This window comes from Falco peregrinus, chromosome 7 (assembly GCF_023634155.1).
Source record: "Falco peregrinus isolate bFalPer1 chromosome 7, bFalPer1.pri, whole genome shotgun sequence".
Classification (NCBI taxonomy): Eukaryota; Metazoa; Chordata; class Aves; order Falconiformes; family Falconidae; genus Falco; species Falco peregrinus.
Window position 1 is genome coordinate 24,939,093 of NC_073727.1, and position 19,316 is coordinate 24,958,408.

General features: G+C 37.8%; 1 protein-coding gene across 2 annotated transcripts in view; it reads right to left on the reverse strand.

Moving 5' to 3' along the window:
• The window catches only part of PDSS2 (decaprenyl diphosphate synthase subunit 2), a 120,059-nt gene that overhangs the window by 36,575 nt on the left and 64,168 nt on the right, over positions 1-19,316 (reverse strand). For both annotated transcript variants that reach the window (XM_055809492.1, XM_013304544.3), the window contains one exon: positions 6,936-7,134. In XM_055809492.1, coding sequence (XP_055665467.1) covers positions 6,936-7,134 — 199 coding nt within the window. The remainder of the gene's footprint in view (positions 1-6,935; positions 7,135-19,316) is intronic.

Consider the following 19,316-nt stretch of genomic DNA (forward strand, 5'->3'; position numbering starts at 1 on the left):
TAGAAAAAAAAAAATCTGTAAAAGATTCAGAAAACTGAATGCTTCACTTGCTCAGGTGTTATTTTAGAGAATATAAAGTTACTCCTTGAAAACAAAGGCAAATGATGCACTTGCTAAGGAACTGTTCCTCTGACACCAGCACAGAAAGGGGCAATGGGAAGAGCATAATGCAGTAATTAGGAGATTCACTAGCATAATTCTACAATTTTATCATCATCATCACAAGAACTGTTACCTCTAATGACAGCAGAAATGCTTGACAAAAGTTTTAAGGCAGTGATATGGGAAAAAATTTGATTCTCAAGTACTGATTCCAATAGATTTTCGTATTTTCTCTCTAACATACAGGATTTTTCCCCCCCTAATGCTTACATACTTTCATCAACTATTATAAAGAGTGCCTTTTTGCTCTCAAAGGAACTTCACACGACTGTCAACAAAACTTTACTAAAGAAATCTTAATAAAAAAATCCAGTGTTTGAAACACTGGACAGAAAAAACCAATACATGTCCATTAAAGTTTGTTTGAATTACAATCGCATTTATGTTTTACTTCAAGGTAAACTAAAACCAGATCTACCTCTCAGAATTGGATGCAAATTAGTAAATTTTGGTGCATCATGAAAATAATTAATAAAACAAGAAACATTTTTCTTAAGAATTGATTCGTAATTAGGTACAAATCATAATGATGTATTTCTCAGTCCTGGAAGTGTGTTTGCATTTTCCAATAAAATCTATGCTATGTTGCCAATTTTGAGCAGGTATCTCAATACAGAACTGCTTATTTAGGGCTGCTCAAAGAACTTTATTCTGTAATAATGCAATCATGATGGCTACATTGTCTTACGTCATCTCGTACTAGGTTAAAAGTTCCAAAACATTACATTTCTTCCTTGGTTTTCTTCTCCTCCATTACCTAGATAAAACAGAGATTCTTAGGCATACTTTTCCATAAATCAGTTCAGAGCTCTTTAAACTTATCTATGTTTTTTACTAGTGTCTGGTTCTGAGACACGCCCCTGTGGCACTCTAAAACACTGAATTAGAATAAAAATACTCAGCAATGTACATACTATTCTATACCCTATCTAGTCCAGTAGTCACTGTCAAACAGTACCTCAGGGAAAGGTACAGAGAGATAGACATGATAGCATACTTTGGAAAAGAAAAAAAAAATGTTGTTTTTCTTATTTTTTTTTTCCTCTCAAGAACTCAGTTTCTCTATCAAGGTTCATAACCTGGGCCTCAATCTACTCTCATCTCTGCTTCTTACCAAATTCATGCTTCAGTGTAACCTAGCTGCATTATGAGCTGATCATTTTAAAGGTACTCATCTATTAAGGGCAGCTTGTATTGGGGAAAAAAAAAGTAGTACATATGTGAGCAGAAGTGAAGAGTTAAGAATAACTATTTGCTAAGAATAAATATTTTCTATATTAACACTGTAACTGGGAGCAAACACGTTTCTTCTAGTTCTCACCTTTTCTCCACGATTTTTTTCATCCTGCCTTCTTTGAGCAATACAGCTGAATCTCAGATCAGTAGGAAAATTCAGAGTAAGGGTCTTATTTTATGTAAAATATAATGTAAATATACTTCACGGGTATTTATAGTTAACATTTTCCACCAGAGAAAACAATGAATAATAGCTTTTTCAAAATACTTTTCACTGCTCTGAAAATAATTCATCTCACAACTACATTTACCAAGAAGTACCTTCTACTCACTTCAAACAACATGAAAAGCACATTTCTGAGGGACAGTAATTTGGACCTATGACAAGTCAGTGGCTGCTAATGGCTGCCATTACATTGGCAACAGGACACTTCCTTCTAGAAAGGGTATTTCTTACAGGATTCTTGATGGTATGCACTCCTCGCGTTCTTTAGGATAAAGAGTTCTGGAGAGAGGACCAGAAAACTGCCACTGATCCTAGCAATCATTTATTTAGCCAATCCCTGATTTTTCACTGTTTTAATACTTAATTATTATTTGAAAAGTTTATGTTCTTCTCTTGACATCGTTCAAGGAAATAAAAATCTTGATACAAGTACTACCTTTCTTAGACAACATATAATAAATTGAAGATTCTAGCTAACTTATTTGTCAGTTCTCAAAAATGTCAATTTACATCGAAAGAGCAACTGGCATAATTCCAGAAAGCGGATACTCTCCATACCTTTCACTGATCAGCAAGGAACCAAGTTGCTCAAGTTCAAAACTAAGCCTTCCCCACAAGGAACACAACTGATGCTACAGAAGTAGAAATCATAGTTCAAGATAAGCAGTTCTTTTATGAAGCACAATGTATATTCAGATTGTTGCAGTAACTTGTTGATGTTTATGCAAACACAAGGCCTATTTTGTAAACACCACATTTATGCCTTTAGGAATACATAAACTTAACATAAGGAAATGCATCTACTATACAAGTACTACATCTGTGCTACTGTTTATTTATAAACAAATAATGCTTAATAAAACAATGCTCTATAATACGGTCTTCTGGCAAAGCTCTGCATTGACAGACAACATTCTTAAATTCAATTCCAAGCTTTCAGGCTGAAGATTTTTAAGTCCTTATGTGAACAGTTTAATCATTTGAACGAGTTCACCAAGTTACAGTAGGAAAAAACAAGTCATTCTTAAGATTCCAGTAAGAACTACAGAGAATATAACCATTACATGTATTTCAGGTTTTTCAGCTAGGCCTTTCTTTTTTCTTTTTTTTTTTTTTTTTGCTTTTTCTTCTTTTTTTCTTGCTTTTGGGGTGTGGGTGTGTGTGGTATTTTTTGTTTTGGATATGTTGGGTTTTGGCAGTTTGGTTTTAGTTGGTTGGTTTGTGGAATTTTTGTTTTTAAATACAAAGGAATGCCTCCCTATCAGTATATTGAGTTGCAAGCAATGCATTTATATATTATTTTATCATTTTCTTTAGTCATCAGCACATTACTGGTCATAATTACATCTTTTATGCACCCTCTCCATAGCTTCATAAGACAACTGATGATTCAGATACTCTAGGAAACTCCACCTTTAATGATGCAACAAGTTTCTTCCAACTTATCTGTGATATACCCTGGAAAAAGCACACTAGATGGTATCATCATGGTCAATATCATCATGTGTTAAAATGTCCATCTGGCTGCCAGGTGAAAAAAATGCCAATTAATGCTTGTTACTTTTGCTGTTTGCATCTGAACGCCACCCTAAAAACATTACAAGTGAAGGTTACTTATGCAGAAATCATAGACAAAAATATCAGGTTTTGCTACCACAGTCAAAGAAGGACCTTCATGCAATAAAACTTGCTGTTAGCAGCTTCATCCCCATATCCCTAGCTAGGCAAAGCAGGAGACAAATGTTAAAGATGTGCTACCTTCAGATGGCAACAATGAACAAACCATTAAACATATTCTTTCACACTTCTTAATAATTTATTCACATATTTATTTAAAACTGCACATGGTCATATATCCCACAAGATAGTTGGGAGCCATCTTATTTTGTTAGGCAAACATCATTTACTTTTCCATCTCTTCCCACATCTACATATTTACAATGATTTTTACAAGTATCACAATCCTAGTATCCAAACACAGCAACCTCAAAATGAGAAAACCTATCAAAATAACCTCATCATCCCAAATAAACATACCCCAATCCAATAAATCAGCACGTTACCAGGCATTACTGTGCTGTTATTTAAAGAGCAAAAAACAAACATATCCTTCCTTGTCAAAGGCTCACCATTCCTAAACCCACTGCTGATATACCAGCTACTAAAAAATCCCAACCCAACTCATCTTTGGGCTCAATTATTTTCTAAAAATGCATGGATTAACAATGTCCAATCTACTACAGGATGCAGATCTGAAGTAAGGTTTTATCTGTATCATCTTCAATTCACAACAATTTATCACAGCAATCAGCAGGCCAAGAAAAGCTACCATCCAAAATACAAAGTAGACAAAAAAAAAAGGACAGTTATATAGAGATGATCAAAAGTTAACATGAATGTACAAAAAAATTGTAAATAGATGTGATCTGATCAAGCTAATGTTTTGTAGCTGCAGAAATTACTGTTCACTTTAAACAGTTTTTATTATCTGAATAAATGTAAAATTTTGCCATGATTACAAAAATATAACATGCAGTTCAGTAATTCATTTTAAGTCTCAGTCAATACCAACTTTGTAATCATAATTAATGTCTCCTAATTTCACAAAGTAGAAAATGAGAATGATTCCTCCTGAATTATCATGTGTGTTCAAAAATCAAAATTTTGGATGACTTTATAATAGCACAACAGCAAAATTTATCTTACAGGAGGTTTCCTAATTGGCATTTCAAGAAATCTAAAGTTTTTGTACCTCAAAGATATTAAAAAAAAACCCAACAAAAAATAACACCCCACCCCCCCTCCAAACCATTTTTTTGCATAACTTTAGCAAACATAGGAGAAGTATGAGCACTAGTTCAAAAGAAACCCCCCAAAATCAAACCCTGAGCCTAGACTCTTGTTAACGTCATTACAGTTATATTCTACTACAGTAGCGAGAAGAGGAGAATTACAACGAATTAACAACAACAATTCCTATATTTAATGTTATTTAAAAATCAAAGTGTTACCTAAGGCAATTACCTTGCAGCCTTTTAATATCTACAGGGAAAAGCCTAAGGGAAAATAATTGACTTTGCTAATTTTACCCTTGGCAATTATAAAATAGCTCTGCATTTCATTATGACTACAGAATTTCACATCTAATTGTCAGCCCCGAGAGAAGCACAGAGATAAATGCATCATACACAAGCTCAGACAAGAGTTTAACAGCACATTAAAATTATCTTGGTAGCAGTGGTTTCAGTTAATGCTGAAAAGCCCTTTAGTTTAAATTCTAGTCTATACAACAGCTATGCATGTCTATAGAGGTTACAGCCTACCATTGTCAGTACCATGTACGATCTAATCCTACTCATTTCATTAGCCAGTTTGCTGAGCTACCAAATAAATGCCAGCAAAAAAGCAGTACTGTGATTTTTACTTTTTACACCAAAGAAAACAAAACATTATGAAGGAAAAAAGTCAAAGTTATTTCACACTGCTGAAAAACAGATGCCAGATTTGAAAATTCATCATTTACAAAAGAATAAATACAGTATGTTTAAATCATTGCACCTGTCAAGAGATTTCTGTAGCTTGTACTTCAATTTTTCTAACTTTGCTAGTAGGGTTAGACATATGAAAAAGAATAATTTACTAAGTCAATCAGTTTCCATAATAGCATCCCACTTATCGTATGTAGAAGCTATGAAAGTATTTAGATGTCAGAAAAATGAAAAAAGTGCTAAAATGTTTTGGCAGAATTTTCCAACATGCAATATAATAATTGCTTAAAAAAAAAAAAAAAGTAAGTATTTCTTTGCACTTGTGCCTCATTTCACTGTAGGCTTGTTTCCTGGCAAGCCTTCAGGGATCATGCATTCCTGCTGCAATACTTAATGATGTACTACATGCAAAGTAGTAAGTGCTACATTTTATAAAATTCCCTCTTATGTTGAAACAAAAAGTTGATATAGGGTTAAATACTTTCATCTATCTTGAAAATCTTACTAAGTACTAAAAAAAAAATGAACAAATACAAATCAAAACTAATTAGTAATTATCGATTGCACCCTGTTTTGGTTACGGTATGACTAAAATTTTGCACTATTGCAAACTTTTTTTAAAAAAATATTTACTAGCAGTTATCACCATAATGGCTTAACCCACTATTCCAGCAGAATGACATTTAATTTTCTCTTCTCCTGAATCTCTGCTCTATGTTACAAAATGACACCACTTTTGAGAGAAACTGTCACACTCATGATCAAAGCAGTACAGAAATACTCAACTACCATCACACGGAGTTTAGCATGAGGATCTAAAAACAATAGACTCCTTAAGCTTAGGATTAAAACTGCGTTGATTATTGACAACCGCATGCATGATAAACATTTATTTTACATTACAATATGGCAGCAATCTTCAGATGTATAAAAGTACCCCCGCAAAATAGAATTGTTTTCTGTTTCCACTGGAATGGCACACTAAGCTCTTCATCCATACACAGTTAGGTGTTACACTAAACTGTCACAGGGATGCCCAGGAATTGGTCTCTACCATCGGAGGGTCTAAGAACAAGCTACATAAACACGTCAAGAATGATTTGGTGTAGCTAATGCTATCTAGTGAAAAGAAGAACCAGCTACAGAGATGATCTCCTAAGGTCCCCATCAGTCTAATTTTCTAAGATCATACATATATACAATTAGTTCGTCATGAAAAACATTTCCCTGTAAAGTTTCAAAGAGTTTGGCTGAGCAGCCAGATTGCAGCTGCCCTTTAGAAGCCAGCAGATCCATGTTAATAGGGCAACCTGATACTCAGGGGCATCCAAATGCCCAACAAAGTAAGAGTATTTTATTAAGAGTAAAAAGTCACCTGAGCACTGTGTAGACAAAGCAATGAAGCTTCTCCCCCAAGAATTTCCTGAGACAGACAACCCTTTCACAAAGCACAAGGTAAACCAAAACAACAAACCAAACTTCTTCAGCTGGTAGACTGCCAGAGGTGGTGCAGTTTGACATGTCACGAAGATGCCACTGCATATACGTTAAATTCACCAAATTAACCACTCATCCATTACTACAGTGCTTCAGAATGTATATTAAAGGCCTCACCACAGTAATTCTATAGGACTGTGGTAAACATGTTCACAGCAGCAGCAGCTTGTCAATCCATCTACAGCTACAATGTAAGTATGCTGATTTTCAAAGGATGCTCCATATATACATACGTATCATAACTGCTGATTTTTTAAAGAGCCTCTCTTTCAGAAGATTCACTAATAGTTACTTGCTCTGCTAGTAGAAGAATTTTTTTCTTTTACCTTGGTATTCTGCAGCTGTGCAAGGCTTGTGCAAGCATTTGCTAGAAGAAAATCTCCACTCAAAACAGCCATTTTATTTCCAAATTGCATATCCTTCAGCGGGCCATCGCAGGACTTGAGCTCACCAATATTCACTATGCCACGATGCACCAGAAAGGCAGTGTGGATCAATTCTGTAATCTCGGCCAGACTTCTTTGACTGAAAGCAAAGAAAAAGTACAATTATTTTTGATGCTATTAATAAAATAGATTCAGGAGTGGTGTGTGGGGGGGGTGGGTTGGTGTAACCCAACTGCATGTGCTAAGCAGATATATTATGAATTCTCATGTAGCTCTTCTACCTACTTCTAGAAGCCACAACCAGGTGGTATCAAGCTCTGAGAACTATCACTAATATTTCCAGGTAAGTCACAGGTGCCACAGGTTCCATTTGGAGGAACACTGTCCTTTGTTTGAGTTCTTTCACAAAATAAAGCTAAGTAATCAATACAGTCCTCACGGTGCTTTCTTTTTCTGTTTTGTCTTCCAGAAGGCTGAGGGACACTGATGCGAAGAAAATGCCAAGCAGGAAGCACTGATGGGAAGGAACAAGGGACATATCAGCAGGGGAGTTGCAAGCAAGCCGATCTGAACACTGTAAGAATGCTGCAGTCAATGACTGCTCAAATTAGAGTTAAATTAATAACAGGATACCTTGCAGTTCAATAATACCAAGGGGGAAGTGTGCAGGGGGGAGACGAGAAATAGCTGAACATTTTAAAACTGTGTACTAATGATATTTCACCGGTTGTTTTAGTCACAAGCAGCAAAGGTGACTGTCTGGCAAAGGGGCAGACCCAGTTTTATTTGGATAGATTTACAAACTACTTCTTATTCCAACACACAGTGTGCTACATTCTGAATTTAGGAGTTTCAAATCCCCGCGAATAGCTTGCCACAGTGGTTATACCACAGAGGCTTGCCCTCTATTTATTTTCATTTTTGGAAAAGGCACAAAAAGAGTCATTAGCACAACCCTCTCCTCCCCTCCTCCCACAATTCAACCCTGTAGCCCCTGATAGTTAGTGACTGTCACTCCAAGGAGCCCAGAGATGTCACCTTAGCTCAGAACTACAACAGGGCGATGAACACACATAATAACTGAGCAGGGACAAGGAGAGGCGGGAACAGAGCAACACACTGGAGCATCCTCTTAACGCTGCAAACCTAGATACATCCCCCCCCGAAATCTTCAGCACATTCACATCACATTCACATCTTTTCTGACTCACTCTTTATTTTATGGAGACTTCACACATGAGCAAAAATCCAATGCATGCCCTCAACTAGACAGATGACTGAAAGGTTCCTAAAGTTCAGATTTAATTGCAAGCACGAAGGCATGCTATGCTCCCTGTGCTTATTCAAAAGTGGCCAAGCACTGATACACTAAGTAACCAAACAGCTCCATACCTTCACATACATATATACCTTCTGATACACGCTCAGGTTAGATTCTTCCTCAGTATCAGCACAGTACTGAGTAAATTAACACTGTTCCCTCTGGACAGTGCAGATGTGTTGCAACTGCCCCCAGTGATATTAATCTAAAGTAACCCTCTGCCCTAAACGTATCTGACCTGTGAAGAGCCCCAGCAACAACTGTTTCAGGCCAGTGATCCATGCCAATTAGCAAGAGAGAAGAGCCAGGAGTGTCACACAGCCTGGGCAGGCATGCAAAAGGTAGATGAGCTGGGGAGGGGGGAAGGATAAACAGAAGTTCCCAACATATTTTGTCACACACTCAAAAAACTAAGCTGTTTTAAAATCTACCTTTATAATTCACAATTTTTGCTCCATGCAGGAAAAACAATCTGAAAACAAACCAGCTAGCCCTTCTCCATATAGACAACAAAATTGAAGGTGATGCTGTTTTCCAAAGAGGCAAGGGAGAAACTTGCACAATCTACAGCTGCAGTATTGTAATCACGCTTGGCTCAGCTCTAACAAAGGGTTAATAAAATTTTAAGCTTAGAGAAAAAGACTAACAAGACATCTCGATGCTCCTGCTGTCATTGTCAGGGCAGCCCTTGGAGGAAATGTCCATATCAATTCGGTTTATCAGATGGACAGCTGATCAACATTAAACAGACTTGCTCTGGGCAGACTGAGCCGAGCTACCTGTTATGAATAGCAATGAGAGCCCTCTGCTCCCTGCTGCCGAGCTCTGCCATTTCCGACTGCCACAGATCCCAGGACATATGGGGATCCCTAGTGACGAGCACATAAAGCTGCAGCTAACTCAAGCGATGGCTCATTTCCCCCAGCTGAAAGCAGGCATTAATATCCTGAGGAGATCAGGCTTGCCTCTGTGACCCCCAACTACTGAAGCAAAACAACGACTGTCCTATTTCTTCATTTAATAAGCTTTTAATGAAGGAAATCAAAATCCCCTCTTTGACTTCAGCATCGCTCTTCATGAAAAGGTTACACAAATACATCAGTGTCACGCCTTCCAAATGCTCAGGATCTGGATGTTTTCATTTCTTTCTCTACAACCCGTTTGTTCTCCAAACATTATTCATATTATTTGTGCTAACAAGAACTGTATTAGGCAGATAATCTGCAACTAATTCTGATCTTACACACTGCTCTTCCACCCTCTCTCTCTAGCAAACTGAAAATACAAGAACCAAGCTATTGCAGAAATCCCAGGCAATAGATTTCTTAACGGCCTTTGTGATAACCTCCATAATACCCAGGCAAAATAAGAGGCCCACAGTGCTGCTACGGATACAGGAGGGTTCCTGACAATTCTTTCTAAAGGCCAGCATCCAATAAAAAAAATTCACATATTAAGTTGCTATTGAATGGCTAAAGCAATACTATATACAGCTTTCTTGATCTGGAGTACTATTCAGTGATTAAGTAATTTCGTATTTGAAAGCAGCTAATCCCAAAATAATAATAAAAAATAATATTTATGCAACACTAGACTTAAAACAACAACATACATCAGAGTACAAAAGCAGAAACAACAGGGCAACAGGATTATGAACTCCTACCGCTTCCATCCTGTTCCCGCTCCAAAGCCATGTTCAGACTTCTTTGTTAAGAAGTGGTTGCCGCAGGAATTACCTACATAGCAAGCTAGTACCGAGGAAACACTCAGTGTTTTTAAAATGCCCGAAGTTCCTCAATAGAAGCAGGCTAAGAACTGGGAAAGCTTTTTCACCAAATGCTAACATACTTTCATGGCCTTCACCTGCGAAGCAAGAACTCCCTGCAAACCACCACCAAATGCCCCAGAGGCTCCACTTACAGGCATCATGTTTTGAGAGATGATACAATTTTGAACTCCACACGTGCCCTAATCTCCTTTTCTTTCTCTCCTTCCAAAAATCAGCCCACATGCAGGAATGGCTTTTCCAAAGAGGATGGTACAGAGGCTTGGACAGCGCCTGGGGGACCCTTCTAAGAAGTTTCGATGTGTCACAGTCAAAAAGGCACAAGATCCACTGTTAGGTGCATTATTTAAGCATAGTTAATTGTGAAACACAGGCCCCCCTCCCCTCCTCAATTTAGAGAATACCAGAATGGTTGAGGTTGGAAGGGAACTCTGGAGGCCATCTGGTTCAACCCCGCTGCTCAAGCAGGGCCACCTAGAAACAGTCACCCAGGACCACATCCAGGCAGCTTTTTGACATCTCCAAGAACAGAGACTCTGCAACCTCTGTTTACAGGAACAGGACATATTTATTATGCTTTCAAGTCAATTAATATCTAACACTTCAGTGACTACTTCCCCCCCCCCCCCCCCCCCCCAGTCTTTGATAAGATCCTCAGGCTTGTTCCTGGCTTTCTTTTGTTTTAGTTCTACTCTTTACTTCAAGGAAAAAAAAATATCTTAATTCACAGACCTTTCCTGCCTGTGGCAGGTAAAAGGGTGCAGCATGTAAAGTGGCCTCTTGTTTTTCTTCTCTTGACTCCCTGTTCCTGCACTTTTAGTACCAGCGTACCTAACCTAAATCTCTGTAAAATGCTTGCTATGAAGTATCCCTTAGCTTATGAGCTCCTCAAACAGTAAATGTCATCCTGGAAAGTACAAAGGAAACACTAACTTCACAAGTAATTAAAAAAAAACTCTTCAGCAAGGTCTGCTGGAGCTATATTGACTCCAGGACTGTGAAACACCAGCTTGCAGAAAAATGCTAGAAAAATGCAAGATTAAGTTATATAGACAATTAGATCCTGCAACAAGTAAAACAAGTGCAATTTCTATTATTCCTCTATGCTTCCCTCCCCCGAAGTAACAGTGATCACAACCTACAGCACATCTTTTTTCTTGCGCTGGATAGCACCATCATAGCAATTCCCTTTTCAAATCACACAGACTAAAAGAAAAATACTCCCAGCCTGGAAGCAAAAGCATCAATTCCGGGAAGCAGATGAGAGAATCTAGACAAAGACCTGATAAGAATCGCTACCTCAAGTTCAGTTTAAAAATAAAAAGTGTTAATCAGAGAAGCTAGTAGAAAAACACCACCAGAATCAATAAGCCAAACCGATGTTTTCCAGGACTTGCAGGCTGGAACCAATAAAGAAGAGAACATCAAGAGGAAGCCTGCACAGTAAGAAGTATCTAACCATTGTAAGAACCAGAAAGCCAGTGACAATCCAGCTGTGCAAACAGATGAGGAGCAGGCGGGCTGGGCTGTCAAGGTAAGACTCTAGATACACTCTCTATAAAGACAAATCTTGTCATGCTAGGAGTTTAATAGTGAAAAGGATGCAAAGGACATTCTGCAAAGGACAGGTATTAAAAGAACATTTGCATTGCTCAGATGTGATGGCAAGCCTAAGGTATGTTTTTTAAGCCCCACAGACAAGGATATGAGAAACTTAAATAGCTTTGCATCTTTATTACAGATTTCGTGAGTACTAGAAAGTGTTAGAGGGAGACATCAATTACTTTTCCTTTTCTTAGAGATCCTTTCTACACTGCTAGAGAAGCAGACTGTAGACATTATCCAGTAATTACGTAAGTATTGTTAAAAAGAAGTGGGTTTACAATTTAGGTTTTATGGCTTTTTTTTTCTTCTTTTCAAAAAAAAAAAAAAGGAGGGCTTGCTAGCTTAACCTAGCTATCCAAACCAAAGGAAAAAAAGGGGAATACTTACCTGAAGATGCAAATAAAAAATTAATAAGATATATGGAAAAAGAACTCTTGGATTACTTGAACACTGATGCTAAAATATCAGTAACAAAAGTTAAAGCTACTCATTTATAAGCATATGGTCAAGTTTATTAAAATCTGACATTACTAAAATCACATACTATAATTCCCGTTCTAAAATCACTGGTTATCTCTATGGGAAGATTCACTTTTCCAAAACGAAGTAAAACTTCCAAATGAATTTTGTCTTTTTATAAGGCAACTATCAAGACTTAAACGTCTAATAAATAGGCAACTTGGTGTCCACTACAGATTATAGTAACAGCTATGCAGAACATATCATGTACTACATCAAGTCATAGCAAGAACTAAGATGTTTCCTTCTATAAAGATGTACTTCTTTCATTTTCTAAATAATGATGCAGATATTACACAAGAGTAATTAATACTCTGAATAGTATATACTGGCAATGTAATGTATTGTCACTAGCTTGAATTTCTAAAAGGAAATTTCCTATCTCAAGAAATGTTGCATTCAACTTGAATTCTCTGTTAAAAATTTAATTTGCTATAAAATGTTCAGATCAGAACTAAAAATTTAAGTAAAAGTTAACATGATCTCAATACATTTGTTATATGAAAACAATATAATTAAAATCAGTATACAAACATTCTTTATACATATGACATAATATTCAGATAATGTATAAAACATTATACATGAGCGATACTTTCAGTGATAAAACAAGCTGAATCAGATAAATTAAACAGAAAAATATGAATAGCTTCCGGGAAGTACTCAAGAGTATTTTTCTGTATGACCAAAAGGCCATAATTCCCCAGTTAAAAAGACTAAGCTGCCTAAAAACAAAACAAAAAGCCAAAAAATCATGGCTGAGACAAAGCCAAACCAGCTATAATTCCTTCCCTCCCTAGCTCGAACAAACTGAAAAAATGATAGCAACAAATACAAATCAAAGAAACTAGGGAAGGAAGAAAATTGATAAAGGAATGAAGGAGTACAGAGACTGACAGGGAGCTGAGCAAAGGTAATTAAAAAAGGATATACTGAAAAACCCTCAAAGCCAAGAAGAATTTTAAGAACTGCAATGGTCCATTAGATAAGGTTTGGAAGAAACATAAGCATAAACAACATAAAGGCAAGGGATTTTACAAAGCCTGTTTTATTTATAAGCAATATATTTACACAACCAGATACAAATATCTTGTAGTCCAGCAGTGAATAATAATGCTCATGAACAGCAGTGGTTAAGATTTTACAGTTGTTAGGTCCAGAGAACTTGCACTTGAGAGAAGGCAACAGAAAAGGAATGACATAGCTGATAAACAGCAAAGAAAATGAGTCATCCTCAACACAGTCACCTGAGCTGGTTCAATATGCTTTACTGAAGTAGAAATACACATTGCAAAAAAAGATCAACCAAAAGATCTCGGCTAGAATTACAGAAAAGCAAACCATATACATACATGAACAGGGACTCTTTCGGGAAGAAAACACTCAAGATTTGGAAAAGGGTAGAAGGAAGGTAAAGGAACAGATCATCCCAGATAATCAGCTAAGGTACATCCCTTAGGGTATACCTGCTCCAAGACTCCTGGTCTCAGCTGGGACAGAGTTGATTTTCTTCTTACTAGCTGGGGCAGTGCTGTGCTTTGGATTTGGCATGAGAACAATGGTGACAGCACACCGATGGGTTTGGCTGTTGCTGGGTGATGTTTATACCAAGCCAAGGGCTTTTTGGTTTCGCAGGCCCTGCCAGCGAAAGGGCTGGAGGGACACGGGGAACTGGGAGGGGACACAGCCAGGACAGCGGACCCGAACTGACCACAGGGGTATTTCATACTATATGACGCCATGTTGGGGGAAAGAGGACGAAGGAGGGACATCTGGCATTACGGTGTTGTCCTCCCAAGTAACTGTTATGCGTGATGGAGCCCGGCTTTCCTGGGGATGGCTGCACACCTGCCAGCCCATGGGAAGCGGTGAATGAGTTCCTTGCTTTGCTTTGCTTGTGTTCGCAGCTTCTGCTTTACCTATTAAACTGTCTTTATCTCAACCCGTAAGTTTTCTCACTTTGACTCTTCCAATCCTCTCCCCATCCCACTGTGGGGGGAGTGAGTGAGTGGTTGCATGGGGCTTAGTCACCGGCCGGGGTTAAACCACAACACTAAGATAGGGGATACCACTGTGGTCAAAAAGGCTAGTGGGATCCACTGATGATTTAAGGGAAGAATACTAGCAAAAGCAGTGTTTCTGTCAACCCTAAGTTTCTGATGCCAGTAAAAATCATTACTGGGAAACTTCATTCAGGAAGAATTTGGGAAAGCAGGAAAAAGTTGCAAAGTCACACTAACAATCAGAGCAAAGAAAACAGATGAAGTGAGAAACTACATCTATTTAATGTAAGGAGAAGGCTGATACTGAATCTGCAGATTGATATGGTCATTGCCATTTATAGAAAGTTATCTACACAACAGAAAACAAATTCAAGAGGAGAAAATAGACTATCAAGCAAAGATTCAGAAGCTTGAACCTAAGCAAACCCAGAGAAGAATAAGCTGAAGGCACTTTCCAAAATCTATTACAAAGAGCAACGACGGACTCTCCAACAACGGCACAATTGAAGGTAACACCTGATGAAATCCCATTTAAGCACAAGTATTAAAGCTGATTAGCGTTAAGGAAATCCTATGCCCTGTTTTGTATTGCAAGTTGATCTGACTATCAAAATGATGTCTCTTAGTTACTCATGTATTCATAAACTATCAAGCCAAGGGAAGGAAAGTTTTCAGGAAATAAACAAAAGATAACTTAGCTTTGGCAGCAGATAATGTTGGTCCCTGTTATCTGAAAACTTACTATCGGCCAGAAGTCCATTTTCTTTTAAGGAGTTATAGGTGCTTTCAGCATTGGGATTTCCAAATGCATTTATTTCAGCCACCTTATTCAGGAGAAATAACAAAAACAGAGCTCCTTTGCCCATTACAGTTATGTCCCATTCCCAGCGCAGGAGCATCCAAAGCCACCAGCAGGCTGGGAATTTGTTCTATTACAACAGGTATATTAATTCTATCATATGGCACCTAGAGAATAATTATTTCAAAATACATTTTAAGCAAGTTCTGCAAGAGGAAACCACCTACATTAGGGATTCATGTCTGTCTTCACGCATTTAGGTATCCACATTGGTAACGCAATGTATTTGGTGCTGTACTAACCTGGGAATACATACAAGTATTCCCACAAAGAACAGGGGATAAAGAAAAACAGAGACCATCTACAAAATTATTTTATGTATATAAGGGTGGGTATTTTACCTAAGTATACATATTTTCTTTAATTACAGTTTTCTGTATAACCATTAGGGGGTTCTGGCCATGCAAGTCACATTTATTAAAGGCAGCACGTCAAATAAGAGTTGACAATTACAAGCTATATCAATACACATTATGCCAGATGGTAATGAGCCATGCACAAAGGGCCAGCCATCCAAAATAATCACACCATTTTCCGCAGAAATGTTGAAGAGGTTATGGTTTATTACACAGCACTCATTAGATATACAGTGGCAGCATTAGCAATTTTTCCTTCATTTGTGTCTCATTTAAGACTCTGCCCCCACAAGCCCATTCAAATTAGTACACAAGGTTAAAATCATTACGGTCAGAGGGAAAAAAAAATTAAGTTGTATTTTTATTTTACAGTAATGGTGGATCAAAGGTCCCTGGAATCTATTATTCTCTCAACTGTTATCTAACACAGGACACTAAAAAGAATGAAATTCACTGTCATTTGCCATGAAGAAAGTCAGCCTATTTCAAATGAGCAAACTTTGTATTGCTTAATAATACTAAGTGAAAACAACAGTTAGGTTGTGACACAAAGTGACAAAAGGCCTAAAACTAGAAGTTTGAAACTGAACTTTCAGCCCTGGCTTTGAACTTTCTCATCTGCAGTTCACTGCTTTAACAGCTCAGAAATATTTAAGTGTCCAAAAGGCAACTCATTGTTCACAGCAGGTTGGAAAAATAGTTGCCTCAAACAACTAGGCAGCCATCTCTGAGAAAACACATACAAGATGATTTAAAGTACCTTTCCACCCAACTGCTTATGTTCACTTCCAGCTAGAAAATGAGTGTTGGAGACATTTTCCTGCCTTTTTGTGTTTATAGAAGGTATGTGGGTGAAAAGATGTAACAGGGCATATAAAATTTGTCAGCACAAGCAAGGATATATTAATCCCATTAAAATGTGCCCACGTCTCCCAAATTCCAAGTGATAGCCAGCATTTGAAAGTCAAGGATCTGTGAAAGAGAGGGAGTACTTGAGCACTGGACATGCCACCTGACAACACGACTGCAGACAACTGGCTTTTCAGTCCAAGCTTCTCTCTTGAAGCATGCAGAGCATCACTTGGAAATCTGGGTCTCGCATCAGGCAGCCACCCGGCTCACAAGGCCATGGTATCCTTACACCTCCTTCCTTGGCCACTCCTGCTGAGCTATTCTGCCCTTACACACAATGCTGAATTATTCATTCAGCCAGATGGCTGAAGTCAGTTAGTCTCCAGGAGATTACAGGAAAGAAAGGTGGGACACCTGGACTCCAGTTCCTGCTCCACAAAGTTACTGCGAGGGAAACAACATTACAATCTCAGGCATTCCTGACCTAGGTGTCCTACACCCCTCTGTGAAGAGGATTTTTCTGAAAATTCAGACAGAGAAGTACCGGGAGTTTGCATCCTTTCCAGTACTTGTGGGAGCCAAACCTGGACCTCCTTCGTCATCAGTGAATGCTTAGTCAGTAGCTAAAGAACACGGAGCATCGTTAACACTGCATATCCAGTTTGAGAATCCCACCTGAATAATTTCCGAAGTTAAACTAGCCAACAAATCTTATCCATGTTTTGCAATTGTTTGAAAGATTAAAAGCATGTTTTATTTAATAGAGTCTTAAAAACAAAGCTCACAAATTTTAAAAGAATTCTATTAGTTCCAGGTAATGCGAATCTATGATAACTGAACAGGTACTCTAAATGACTAAATACAGTAAACAATTTTGTATCATTAACAATATTTTGCATCAAGTTAATTCTACCACCTGCCATTTATACAGTTCATTTTATTACTGACAAAAAACTACTTACCTCAGCAAAGTAGCATTTTTGCAGGCAGATCAGCAAATATGAAACAAATATGAAACTCGTGCAATGTGAAACAAACGCAAGTGCCTGATTCATTGTAAAACTCAAAGGGCATCAGGCTAATTTAAAGGTCTAAGCAGAACATAGCAAATATTATGCAGAAGTCTTATATAGTTATTTTCAGGCCAAGTTTCCAGACAATTCAGAGTAAGTTTAAATTCTGTAATGTTAATTCAGAAATGGAAGACCAGTGGCTAATTCCAAGGAAGCTGTTCACAAGCAGGTCCACCTCTGCACAACTACCAGTGGTCTAGAAACAACAGAACCACCACCGTCTCTGTCAAACAGCAGTGCTACGTTTCTAAAACCTGAAGGTAACAATAAGACATTTGAACACTGACAGGGTGAAAGAAGAGCAAGCCAAAAGAAGAGTTTAAAATTAAGTTAGCATAAAGGTCTTTTTGGCTTACTGAAGTAAGGTGCAGGTATTGTAAACGGGAGTCTAAAACAGACAGGAGGTGATCAAAGCCTTTGGTGACAGCTTCTCTAGCACCGCCTCTGGGAAAATGGGATGGTAGGACACACAATGCAAGGAAAGACAGTAAGACTCAGAACTGAATAAGGCATGTTGATGAAAAAACTCAAAAGATGAGGTATGAACAAAAAGATTAATTTGTAGATTGGATGACAGAGCTGTGACCAAAGCAGAAATCAAAAAGGAACATGATGATGGAAAAAATCACATTTTGTTATGGAAATGACCAAGATTCCTTCCCTTATGACAGCAGCATGTATCAGCCAGACTGCTTATGGAACGACTAGGCACCACCCAGGATGCCCATCCATCCCAGATTACCCAGATTTGCTCTACAGGTCCTCAGCAAGTGTCCTCTAATTACGTCTCATGCATCTATTCTATAACAAGTTTCACATCATGCTTTAAAAACTGTTTTGACTATTCTATTTATTTAACCAAAATATTTATTGCATTAAATCCAGCTGCAAGGATATGAAGGGAAATAAAAGGTCTCACTTGCAGGTAAATGGAAGAAACAGGCTACTAATAATTAATTTTATGACCATACTTTCTCTTACCTTGTATTAGTTGTTTCTAAGCCCTCCAGGACTTTGAAGCCTAGCTATAATTTTATTTGCAATGACTACAGGAGACAGAACCAACATAACAGAAATTCCCATTCCTGTGTACGGTCAGCTAATGCAGAGACTGCCAGCATGACTTATCACTCCAAGAGTTACTCTGAAATCTCTCTGAAGAGTTTGTCTATAATTGTATTCAATGTAGCTGAAAGTTAAGGTGCAGTAACCTTGACATTAAAGCTCTGCTACTAATGACACTTGGAATACATGGAACTTTTTTATACGAGAGAAAAGAAGGTAACCTTCTTTATGCAGTGAAGAATGAACACCTGATAAATGAGCAGTCCTGTTAACAGAATAGATTGTTCATATGTCTAACTGCACAAGAAAAAGGCATTAAAAAATAAAATCTGAATTACCAGACTATACTGTACCAGACAGGGTTGGGATTTATTTTATATATATATTTTTTATCACGCTTATGTAAAACTGACTTTATTTTCTGAAATACCAACAAATATCCAACCCACAGAGGAAAAAAAATATCAAAATATTCACTGCTTGCACAGCCACAGATACTCATGCTATCAAGGAAACCTGTCCTACTCGGAACAGCTGTAACTGCATTTAAGGTAGTCAGCAATTAAAAGTATGGTTATCACACCTGCTCTCTCTCCTATCCCCTCTTGAACTTTCAATGTTCAGAACTGGATAGGGACATTAATAACATATATTAAAATGGTTTATTATAGGAATGGTTTTGCTTTTCACAAAGCAGAAGTATGCAGCAGATGGATATTGCCTGCCATGTACAAGGAATGAGACAAATAGCTAAAGGGAGACAGCAGACTTCTCAGAGACCTTGCCCCTTACACCAGGTGTGTTGACAGAATCACCAGCAGGGAAAGGATAATAAACCTTTTGGAGCAAGGCAATGACTGCTGCTTCTGGGACCATATCAGC